Source organism: Amphibalanus amphitrite, unplaced genomic scaffold (assembly GCF_019059575.1).
Source record: "Amphibalanus amphitrite isolate SeventyFive unplaced genomic scaffold, NRLGWU_Aamphi_draft 001475F_arrow, whole genome shotgun sequence".
NCBI classification, from domain to species: Eukaryota; Metazoa; Arthropoda; class Thecostraca; order Balanomorpha; family Balanidae; genus Amphibalanus; species Amphibalanus amphitrite.
In genome coordinates this window covers 20580-33432 of record NW_024882968.1, presented here as the reverse complement: position 1 = coordinate 33432, position 12853 = coordinate 20580, and the positions used below count along the sequence as shown (strand labels likewise).

The 12853-nt window shown below is 44.7% G+C and overlaps 1 protein-coding gene and 1 non-coding gene across 3 annotated transcripts in view; both read left to right on the top strand.

Annotated features, from left to right (window-relative positions):
• Positions 1-10827, top strand: part of LOC122373304 (2-aminomuconic semialdehyde dehydrogenase-like) — an 84936-nt gene extending 74109 nt beyond the window's left edge. For both annotated transcript variants that reach the window (XM_043351241.1, XM_043351242.1), the window contains 2 exons: positions 9300-9408; positions 10163-10827. In XM_043351241.1, the coding sequence (XP_043207176.1) occupies positions 9300-9408; positions 10163-10309 (256 nt within the window). In that variant the 3' untranslated portion in view covers positions 10310-10827. The remainder of the gene's footprint in view (positions 1-9299; positions 9409-10162) is intronic.
• Positions 5600-5681, top strand: Trnas-aga. Its single transcript has one exon. It is a non-coding gene; the product is annotated as a tRNA-Ser (tRNA).
• Positions 10828-12853: the final 2026 nt, after the last annotated feature.

The following is a 12853-nucleotide window of genomic DNA, read 5'->3' as shown; positions in this document are numbered from 1 at the left end:
CCAGGCGCGACCCATAAGGTGGCCTCACCACCGGCACGCTCCGTGCCACCCGCTCCTAAGCGCACTACCGAGGACCCAGAAGCCGGCGCCATGTCCTCACCGGCTGCCCCTCAGGCCTCGCCCTCCGTCCGGTCCGTCACCGACACCGACACCGACACTGACGACCCCGCTCCAAGGCCGTCCCGCCTCTCCAAACACTCGAGCGGCTCCGCGGAGAGCCTCGGCAGCGGCCAATCAGAGGCCGACACTATCTCCCTACAGCTCGACGAGCTAGACACTACCATAGTCAGCGCCCCCACCCCCTCACCGCCGCCCCACGACACTCCACCGCTCCGCCGGAACAACACCGTTCCCTTGAGCCTGGCCGACCTGGATGTGCTGGAGTCAGCCAGGTCCGGCCCGCTCACTCGGTCCGCTCTAAAGAAACAGTAATATGCCACAACACACGGAGGAATTCCTGCTCCAGTGGAATGCTAACTCTGTAGTATCCCACTGGGCGGAATTCCGTGAATATATAGTTAATAAAAAGCCATTAGTAGCCGCCATCCAAGAGACCCACTTCCTCGACACTGACTCGACTAAATATAACTTTAACCTCTTTGGATATTCTCTTTACTGCAATAACGTAAATGATTCCCCACGCCGAGGCGGTTCGGCTTTGTATGTCTCTAACAACCTTCTACATCATCAAGTTAACTTTGACTCTAACCTAAATTACGTTGCAACCACAATCAAAATCGCACAGCGAGACGTTAATGTAATCTCTCTCTACTTGTCACCTAGTATTAACGTAACGTACCAACAACTGGATCGACTCTTTGGCCAAATCCCCTCCCCTAAAATGATAATAGGTGATTTTAATGCTCACCACACTGCCTGGGGCTGCAACAACATAACACAGCGCGGCACCACACTTTACAACATCATTAACAAACATAATCTCATTTGTCTTAATGACAAATCACCAACATTCCACAGAATCATGAACGGAACAAATCAATATTCGGTAATTGATCTTGTGCTGACTTCTCCAGAAATCAGCTTGCTTTTTACCCCAAAAGTGCAAATCGACCAATACTTTAGTGATCATTATCCTATGCATATAACAGTTGAATCCTCTTCAAGGTCAACCATAAATACATACCTCCCGAAATGGAATTTTAACAAAGCGGACTGGACGACATTCCAGGACGACATAGATGAACAACTTGACATTCTTAGCTTCAACGACAATACAAACAATAACGTAAATGACAACGATACAGTAAACATAGAAAGTTTCCTTCAGATAATAGGCGTAGCAGCTGAACGTTCTGTCCCATTGACAAAGCAAAGACAGGGTTACAAACACGCCCCGTGGTGGACGGAAAACTGTCAAAAAGCAGTCGCGAGGCGCCGCAGAGCCCTACGGAAATGTAGGGCCTGCCCCTGTGTTGCTCATGAAATTCAGCTCAGGAACGAAATCAGGAACGCAAAAGAAGTCATCAATGCAGCAAAAAAAGAGTCTTGGGAAAGCTTTTCGAACAAATTCAACCGTTTCACACCCATTACTAAAGTCTGGGAACATCTTAGATGTTTCCGCATCAATAAACCAAAGATATATAAAATTCCGTCACTGATTATACAAAACACACTCACAACAGACCCACAAGCAGTTGCCACACATTTTGCAGCCCATTATGCAAACATATCCTCAAACAACAACTACTCAGGCACTCTACACAACAACCTCAGCACCACCCTATCAACACTCACGTTCCAATCCGACAACACAGAACATTACAATCACCTATTCACCCTATATGAACTACAACATGCAATCGTTAAGTGTGGGAATACTTCGGTAGGCCCGGACAAATTGCCCTACATGTTTTTCAGAAAACTAACCCCCTTTGGGCTGGAACACTTTCTCAAGGTCATCAACCAGCTATGGGTTGAAGGCCACTTTCCGGACTCCTGGAGAGAAAGTATAATCATCCCCATTCTCAAAAAAGACAAACATAGCACCGATCCAGCTAGTTACAGACCAATTTCATTGTCGAGCTGTGCCTCTAAAATCGTCGAGAGAATGGTCAACAATCGAATCAGAGTGTACCTAGAATCACAACACAAGCTCTCACAACACCAAAACGGATTTCGACCAGCACGCTCCACAGCTGACAACTTGATACACATTATTGACACGATACAACAGGGGTTTTTCCATAATAAAGTTACAGCTGCACTCTTCCTCGATCTGAAAGCAGCCTTCGACAAAGTACATCACAAAGCTATACTTATAAAAACACATAACATGGGAATACGCGGACGAATGGCCAATTTCATAAGTAATTTTCTTAATAACCGCACTTTCAAGGTCAGAGTAGGCAACACCTACTCAACCCTACATAACCTCGATCACGGCGTCCCTCAGGGAAGTCCTCTCTCCCCGACGCTCTTCCTTATATATATAAATGACATCTTTGACAATATACACAATGTAACACATAACGTACACTATTCCATGTACGCGGACGATTTGGCGGTCTGGACGTCGCACCACAATGTGAATGCGGCATACCAAAAACTTCAAACGGTACTAAACCACGTAAACAAATGGTGTGACAAGTGGGGAATGCAAATTGCTCCCCACAAGTCAGCCTCACTAACCTTTTCCAAACAACGCAGACACCCCACACCTCCACGCCCGCTCCGTTTGGGCCGGGTTGAGATTCCGCAAACAAATACCTTTAAATATCTAGGCATCACACTGGACAGGGGACTCACTTTCACACAACACATAACAGACATCACAGGAAGGTGCACCCGGCGCCTCAACATCATGAAATGTATCTCTGGTACACACTGGGGCGCCGACAGAAAAACACTGACACTTCTATATACATCTCTGATTTGATCCATCTTGGATTATAATGCCTTTTTACTAACAAATATATCCACTACTCTCAGTAACAAGGTCGAGAGTATCCAGAATTCCGCTCTTCGCATTATTTCTGGCGCACTCCGCACTTCGCCTTCATCGAATCTCCGTGTTGATTCAAACATTCCTCCTTTGGAAAGAAGAAGAGAATACCAGCTTATAAGGTATTACACGAAAGTAATGGCAAGAAAAGATACAATACCATACGCTATACTCAGTAACCTACCAGAAAATAACATAATAACACATAGAGAATACAAGTACCAAACAATAAGAAGACACCTTAAAAACACACTTAGGGACTATAAAATAGAAACTCCAAAGGTTCTAGATAACCCTCCACTGAGCCCGTACTGGACTAGGCACCCCATCCAAACCCTTATCCTCTTCGATGACAACAAAAAAGACATGAACACTGATGAAATGAAACAACTTTTCCTCGAATTCCAAAACGACCATAAAGACCATACTTTTATATACACAGACGGCTCTCGGGCGGACAACAAGACCGGAGCCGCCTTCTACATAAAAGGATTCGCACAATCCACCCGCCTCTCCGATAGCCACTCCATCTTTTCGGCCGAACTCTACGCGATCAGTGCAGCGCTTCGACACGTAATCAACAAACCTGATAGACAACTAATGATTTGCACTGATTCCAAGGCAGCAGTGCAATCAATCGCAGCGGCCCATAATGATTCGCACCCAATCACGCGAGACATTAAAAGACAAATTAATCAAATCACCGACCAAAACAGAGAAGTTAAGGTAATCTGGATACCCGGCCACGCGAATATTGTGGGGAATGAGCGCGCAGACAAAGCGGCCAAAGCCAGCCTCCGTGACCCCCCCAATAACTCCCTCCCATGCCCGGTATCAGATTATCTTAATGTCATTTACGCGTCCTACAAAAAGTATGTCCAGTTTGAATGGGACGTAAATCCACATTACTACTTTCACCCAATCAAACCAATTATCGGACACTGGCCGACTGCTTATCAAAATACCCGGCTTAAAGAAGTAATTATAGCCAGACTTAGAATCGGACATACTAAATTGACACATGAATATATCTTTGATCAAGGCCCCCCTCCAATCTGCCAACGTTGTAACATAAGATACACAATTGAACACTTCCTGATCCACTGTCCCCAATATCAAGCAGAGAGGCAACCTATAATCCAATATATCACCGACAACCAACTTGCACTTTCAATTCCTACTCTCCTCGGCGATTCTCACCCGGATCTACTCGACTTGCTTTTCTCTTTCCTGAAGAATTCCAGGCTAGACCGATCCATATAGCAGTCTCGCGCTCAGTTCCGTGGTCGGCAAGCCGTCGATAGCGGTTCTGGGCGCGGGACTCAATCTTTTTGATTCCTGAAGAATTTGATACAGGCCATGTCAATTTAGGAGCCCCGAGCTTACGGGCACCAGCCGCCGCCGCGGGGACCATTGGCACGCGGCGGCGGGCTCCCCCCCCCCATCTGCTCGGTAGACAGAGGTGTCGGCACTATACCGTCCGCAACGACCCGTTATTATAGATTGTCACATTGTTACGTCACTGGAGTCCGCACTGAAACGTCAGTTCTCTAATCATACCAGTCAGCACTTGGTGGGAGTTTGCAGGAGCCCCGAGCTTACGGGCACCAGCCGCCGCCGCGGGGACCATCGGCACGCGGCGGTGGGCTCCTCTCCCCCAATTCATTGAAGACATGATTTTCTCTTGGTTTCTCTTGGTTTTTCTCGTGTTTCATTGTGATTGTTTTGTTTCAATTGTTCTTGTTCTCCCTTACGTTTGCGAGCGCGCGTGTTTGCGTCCCTCCGGCGGCGGCGGCGGCAATCGGGACCTGCCATCCCTCTCGCGGTTCTCGACAGGGATCCCTCTTAAAGGTTGAGGCCCACTCGAGACACCGAAGCTATCTGGCCGGACACCCCGGGCGTGGCCTAGGTGGCTTGCATCCATGGCCCCCGGGAGTGGATGAAGGCGATAGCTCCACAAACACACTTACACATTAGCGATATAACGTAACGTAATATCAAAGCAAAGGGATTTTTCCTGTGCAATTTGGCAAAAGCGCACAGGTTTTGCCCTCTAAGATAGGCACCAGGTTTTTCTAGTTAGGACTTTCCTGGTGGAACTCACAACACAACAACAGCACACATTACAACACTACCACACTTCAGCATCAAGATTCAGCAGCAAGAAATGTAAGTACTCAAAATCCCTCTCGGCACTGCCACTCTGGCACCCTTTCTGGCTTTCCCTTGCACTTGCTTCCACCGGACGTCACATGAGCCGGGTTAACGTAAACTTTGTTCTTGATACTGCCTTGGGCCGGAATAACATAGCCGGCATTAAAGTAAAGTAAAACGGAAGATCTGGCTAATTGCCAGCTAGTAACTTCCCCCTACCCCGACCAGGGCCTCGGCCTGTCGGGAGCAAAATTCAAAAAAAAAAAAATATGGTACTCGACTAATCATGAAGAAGCGATCATTGATGGGACTTAAGTAAATGCGGTGTAGCATTTTTGTTGTGCTGCATGAAAAGCAGTAGTGGATTGAGTGTGTTTCGCCTTTTCTTATAGTTTTCAAACATAATGAAGGTAGTTTTCCATTGCATGTTTTAGTTGCATCTTCCCATTTTCGACTTGTTCGTGCCGAACTTAATAACTTACGGCGGTCGTGGCCGAGTGGTTAAGGCGTCTGACTAGAAATCAGATTCCCTCTGGGAGCGTAGGTTTGAGTCCTACCGACCGCGTATGGTTTTAAACCGTCTGCATTGAGTTTCGCAAAGTAAAATTGGTCACAATTTTTATCTTTATATTCTGCTATGCTAATTGACAATTGTAAATTTGTAAGAGGAAAATCCTGAGTTTTGGCAATTTTGCTCTCATAAAGAGTCACGTAGGGGAGAGAGGTCATATTGCGCCACCTTAAGGATATCGGCCTATTGCGGCTAAAGTTGACCAGCTGTCATGCTTGATGATATCTCAAATTGTACCTCAGTTATTTTGGCATCAAATTACAACTCCTAATTTGTATCACACCCATAAAAATTAACAAGAGAAAAGTTTTCCGACACACCTGCAAAGGGCGCATTTACGGACTACCCCATCAAAAAGCGCCCATGCCTCTCATGTAAAAGCGCCCTATTAAAAACAACGGTTTGCCACCTAACTAAGTAGCCTATTTGAACGTGTCAGCCCATTAACCATTTATGCTGTGAAGGCTAAGGTAATGGTAAGGTGAGCGTTCTAATAATCAAAGTGTTCAATGAAATGTGTCCCAACCACCAGATGCTGTTTCTCTGGGTTGAAGAATAGGGCGCAAATAGGGTGGGCGCAATTACGAATGGAACACATTTTTCATGAGCTTCAAATATGGCGAGGACAGCAAAGCCACGGTGGTGATAATCTTTCAAAACTACCATTAAACGAGCAATTAACAATGATTATTAGTTGAATCACTATCTCTAAGATAAACCATGACACTAGCAAAGGTCGAAATAGACTGTTTCGCGTAAGAAAATAGAGGAAATAACAAAAAATGGTCTGCGAGAAAGCTGAGACACCTCACCTGCCCCCGTGGACCGGAATAAGAGCGAGTTATTGGTGGTGAAGTAAATACACACATTCGAGCATTCATTCGAATCGAATTTTGGACAGGAGGAAGGTGTGGCGCATTTAAGAACATGGCGCAATATGACCTCTCTCCCCTACAATAGTGTTTTGTATTCGTAACCGTAATTTACGCATTATTTAAATCCAAACAAGTAATTTGAATTATTAGATAATTAATATAATTAATTTTTAATTATTAAGTAAGTAATTTGAATTATCATTAAACGATTGCTCAGTTTTCCTGTAATTCAGCCTTTTTTCACAACTTAGAATAAGACCCTCGCCAAACGTTTTTTTTTTTCCATGTCATCACTTCATTATCGGAAAAGCAGCTGTCCGGTACAGTGCATCTTCAGGCCTCGAGCTTACGACATCTTTGGGCCGTGGTGTCTTGCTATCCGGCACGGTATATCTTCAGGCGCTCACTACTAGCGACATCTATGGGCTGAAGCTACGTGCTATCCGGTACAGTATATCTTCAGGCGCTTTTTACTAGCGACATCTATGGAGAGGAATGTTGAACCATGATGAACGAGTAGCGACGTTCTCGGCGACTTGCGATTTGCGAGTAATGATACATTTTTTTTTTCGCAAATTTTGATGAATTAGTAAACGAGCGCGTCGGCTGATTTATAGTCTTAACGGAAAAGCCACGGTATGAGCAGACAGACCCAGTGATGCTTATTGCTTATATCAACGGGTGGGGCATTCCACGTCAAATCAAACACCGAAATCCGTCATCCCCTTCGATTTTTCTGAAAATTTGTAGGCAGACTGGGCATGGTTCAAAACTGAGTTACGTATAATATTTTCGAAATTTGATAACGTATCGCCGAGATATAGGTCATCGAATATAGCCAAAAATGCCACACATCATTTTTTTAAATGCTTATAACTCTGGTTCCTTTTCTGGTATCAAAATGATATTAACAGGGTCTTGTAGGCAATTGATAAGGCTTTGATTTTTAATTATAAAATTAAATTGAAGTGACCTTGAAATGCATTTGACCTTGAATTAAAACAGAAAAATTTAAATAGCAAAAAACACGCCACCTTCGATTTGAGTAATTTTTACATATTATGTCCGTCACAATGTTCCTAACCATCTGTGAAAAAATTGGAGTGGGCCATTCATAACTTTCGCGGCAAACGCCGTTTTCATGCATCAACATCACGCAACCGCGCGTGACCTTGAAAGACAGAGTCAAGACATGCTTGCTTGTGTACACTTTCTGAAATGAATGATTGCTGATTAGTGATATCCCAAACTCTGCGAGAATGGAAATGCATAGTCATCGTAGTCAAGCATTCGCGTTCCATTGTAAAAGTGTCTCAGGCAAACGGTATTTTCCGGTGAATTTTGAGCCGTGTGGAAATGCATCATGAAATAAATTCAACGAAAACATTATCACGCAACGATATCTTCACGTCTTTTGATCTTCACTATACGAAAGCACATACATTTTTGAGTACGTATGGGGAATTTCTAGTTAATCCGATAATAAATATGGCAGTTAGAGTCCTGCTAAGAGTAACATGTCGTCGGCTGGGGAGGGATCGGCCGACGCGGGAAACGCAGCAGTCACAATTTTGTGTTTACACGTTCATATTTCAATTGTTTACCAACCTATTTTCAGAATTCTTTCACCATAAGATTGCCTGTACATTTCTTAGTCTTCTCACAAAATTTGACGCGAATCGAACATAATCAGCGGTAAGGAGCGCGATGTAAAGATGGAACCGTTCCGTTCCGTCCCGGCACAGTCTACAATTCAGGCGGCGCGTAGCGGTCGGCGCCGGCTGCCGAGTCGCCGCGTCGCCGCGGCGACAGGATGTTCACTTTACACCGCTATTACTAGAACAGTTGTGAACCGATTTTCTTATTGCTTGCACGATGAGATGTGCAATTCAATTCTGGACAGGTATCCATAAGTAATTTCGCATCAATATTATGCGATATTGGCGAAAAACAGGAGGGGTGGGGCGAAATTCACTCTTCCCCCTCCACTGCGCGTGCTAACATACGTTTGCATATGTGCCATTTTCTTCAAAACTTATGAATGGCCCACTCTAATTTTTTCACAGGTTGTTAAGAATATGGTAGGCAATAAAATATATGAAAATGAGCCAAATCGAAGGTGGCGTGTTTTTTGCTATTTCAATTTTTGTGCTTAAGAACAGAGTTAAGCAAATTTCAAGGTCATATATTTAAGTCGATGCAATTCTAAACAAATGCTTAAGAAATTACCTAAACGGTAAGGTTTATTTCATTCAAATCAAACAAGTAAAACCAAAGTTATGGTCATTCAAAAATATAAAGATGCAACATTTTGTAAAAATTTGATGCCCTATATTTAGAAGACCTGTGGTCATAATGTGCAAAAAACATCAATGTAATGTCCGGGGCGACACAGGAACTCGCTCACAAATTTAAAATGAAATCGCTGATGGTACGGTGCAAAACAGCCGATTTTTGTTCGATTTGACGTGGAATGCCCCGGGTGTATCTTCAATTATCTGTAGGTATTCTTTCAAAACGATACTGGACAGGTCCCGCCGAGATTTCAACTCGGATCGCAGGATTCAGAGTCCTGAGTGCTAACCGTTACACCACGGGGCCGATGATCATTGGGGGGAGGGGTATATAATAAATCTCTCCTCATGCAGTGTCTGAAAATAGCGAAATATTGTCGTTTTCCTCTCACTCTCGCCACGCCCCTCTCCCCCCCTCTCTCTCTCTCTCTCGCTCTCTCCAGCTCGGAGGAGGAGGTGATATCGCGGGTGAACAGCACACAGTACGGTCTCTGCGCCTCCGTGTGGAGTTCCAGCCTGTCCACCGTGCACCGGGTGTCGGAGCAGCTCCAGGTCAGTCACGTGACCAGATGGGGGGGGGGTGCTTCTATGGCAACCCTTGGTAGTGAAATGAGGTAGCTGACTCTGCTTGTTTTATGTTTGCTTTGATTTGTGTTATGTTTGCTTTTATGGCTTTTGTCTCTTTTAGTTAGGTACTCGTTTTTTTTTTTGCTACTTTGGCTCTTTCTATCTTTGTTCTGTCCTTAATTTGCAGCTTTACTGTTACATCTATTTTCCCCGTATATTACTTCACACGTAATAAATAAGAACCACGAATGCTGCCCAGTTACATGTACCTACATTCAGGATTGAAGTCATTAGCTGTCATATCAAGAGCGGGTGTCATTGTAACGTTTTGTCAGTTACAGTGTCTGTACATATTTAGGCATAAAAGCACGATACCTACTGGTTTATTAGCCTTGATATCCACAACTTCAGAATATTTTACCGTTTTTTATTCTCTTTTGACCAGTACTGATCTTCTGATGGTAATCGAAGCAAAAAAAAAAGCAAAAAAAAAAACTTTAATTTACTCCGAGATAAAATTTTGAAGCGTAACATCTACGGATTCTATTGGTATTTGCACTTGGCAGTTACAGCATTCAGCATATTGAGTCGCATTTGTTTCAACAACAATACCGCCACATAATCTTTTGCCTTCTGTAGCTTTTTATCTTTACCGCTATTCGCTTGCACCGCTCTTCCCCTTCAGCACCTCTCTCGCTAGTAGCGCATGACCTTGACCTCTGACCTGACATGGCCTCAGGTGGGTACCGTGTGGAACAACTGCTGGCTGGTCCGCAGTCTGGACATGCCGTTCGGGGGAATCAAGCTTTCCGGCATCGGTGCCGAGTCGACGCGGGAGAGCATAGAGTTCTACACCAACTGGAAAACCGTCTGCGTCAAGTTCTAAGAGGAAGAAGGATAGAAGGCTTTTATAGGCTGGAGGCTAGGCGGCTTCTGAAGTTAGAGGCTAGGCGGCTTCTGAAAGCTATAAGCCAGGCGATTTGTGGGAGACTGGGAGGAGGTGGACGGTTTCTGAGAGACGCTTTCTGGTCGCTTTCAGGAAGTTGAGATCTGGCAGGTTTCTGGAAGCTTTAGCTTGAAAGTTCTGGGAGATTTTTCGACGTGCCTACGTGCAATGTTTGAGAAGAATTGTCTCATCTTTTATAGTCCGGGCTGTTCATGAAAGACACATCAGGGTTTTTTGTACGGGTTTGTTATTGGGATTAGTATAGACTCGTTCCAAGATTACAACTTTTGCTCCTGAGGGGGTATTCTAAACGAAGTGGTGTTTATATAATGTATGTTTAGTGTTGCGTTTCTTGGTTTAGAGATCTATCTCTTTACGCGTAAAGTGCATGGGTCTATCGGCGTTATTTTGTAAGCTTACGGCATTTGATTAATAAAATACAATTCAAGAGTTTTGAATGACCTCGATGAATTACAAGTCACCAAGCGTGTTGTAAAATAGATGCGCCCCTAAGTTCTTCTTATTCCACCTTTTTGTGAGCCAGAAGCATGATCCAAAACACGGATCGACGAACCTTCTCCAATCTATCAACAACAAATGCGTGCTTTTCCAGGACAGTACCCAGGACGGTACGATAATATGTATTCCTTCCTGGCCGCCCAACACTGGAACTCGCATGCGGGTTGCGAGTTTGCGGGTTTTGAGTTTGCGGGCATGATACTGATTTATAGTGATTAGACCGTTCCCTCATGTTAACTTAATGATTGCAGTGAAGCCGGTACACCTTCAGAAAATTACATATAGTCGCAATACCAGCGTAACGAACCAAAATCGACTCCAACGAAAAACCCGCAAACCTCGCAGAACTCGCAGACCTCGCAGCGAGGAAAATCGAATGTTGACTCAAAATCAAGTTTTGGAATGCGATGCAAGGTGGCTCCCAAGCTAAGAACATGGAGACTCGCTTGTTAGATGGTAGTGTGGGTCGCTCAGCATATATTGTGTTATTTAACCCGCGAGTTGCTGGGGGGGGGGGGGGCGTTAAACGCCCCCACTTTTTTCGCCGGGCCATAGCATAAAAACGGCGCGCCGCAGGCGCGCCAAATTTTAAGTACCTGTAGGGAATTGATTGAAGCTTATTGTGACAAAGTTTCAAAAAAATCGGTCGGAAAATTTTTGAGATATCGAGTTTTTAGTGACGTCATGATTTCTGAATTTTCGACCAAAAACGGCATATGTTCAAAAAATCATATAAAATCACAGAATAGACATACAGACATGCCGTAAACGCCATTAGACTGCCAATACCATGAACAATCAAATGACTATATTCGATTATTGATTATCCTTCCGCATTTTCCAAAATCTTGAACTGAATCTTGGCAATTTGTCGTGACTACTTCACGACCATGATACATGCATTTCTTAAATTGAACTTTTTTAGCCAAACACGTACACATATGATAAAATGAATGCCACCATCGTGTTCTACGCCCCAAATTGCCCATAAAACATGTGTCACAGGCTGCGAATATCAGTTTTGATTTTCGGGGATATGTGCCTGCCCGGTTGACCTGACCTTGACCTTGACCTATGCTTGACTGACCCCTACATGGAGCTAACACTCTTGTAGGCCTTATATGATGGATTGTGCACCGTTTTGACAGAGTTTATGACGAGAGGCGCCCATTGCGAAGTCCTGAAGTCCATGAGCTACTGAAAGCCCGATTTCAGGTGTTTGACCTGAACTTGACCCGACCTGTGACCTCAAAATTCAACTTTAAAGTACTCATCTGAAGCGTCTCGTCGCGTTCTTTCGTTTGCCGCCTCGTGCGTTTCGCTGCGCCTATTGGTTCTCGAGTTATCGGCTGGGGGCGTTTAACGCCCCCCCCCCCCCCCAGCAAACGATGGGTGGCGAAATACCCCAGCAACTGCCGGGTTAATTTTGAAGAAACCCGAAAACCCAAAAACCCGCAACCCGCATGCGAGTTCCAGTGTGGGGCGGCCAAAATATGCCGCCGATCACCGTTTTGGTAAGAGAGCGTTCCAAAACTGCTCCACCTCAATGAATAATAGGATGCCTCGATTTACGAGCTTGCGGCCGTGTTTTCCTAAGTCACCGTCACCGGTACCCATTGGCTTTGTCCTTCACAAAGCTTTTTACTATGAATCATCACCAATGAACCGTCTGTAATTCGCCATACGGATTGCTCATCATTTGACGTCAGGGTCTTCTGGAATTACTCGTATGAACAAACGCGCTTCGCTTCCTTTCTGGCTTCCTTTTACGGAGATACACATGTTTCCTCATTTCCTGCGAGGGAAGCATGATGGGAGGTACTTCCGCTTTTGAGGAGAAAAGACGGATCTGAAGTGAACGCACTCCGTGGTACTGGAAGGCATTACCGGACACAGAAGTGGAAGTGGTTTTTGCTAGACGATGGTTTGGAAAATTCTGACACGAGTCGGCATGCAAATATGAGT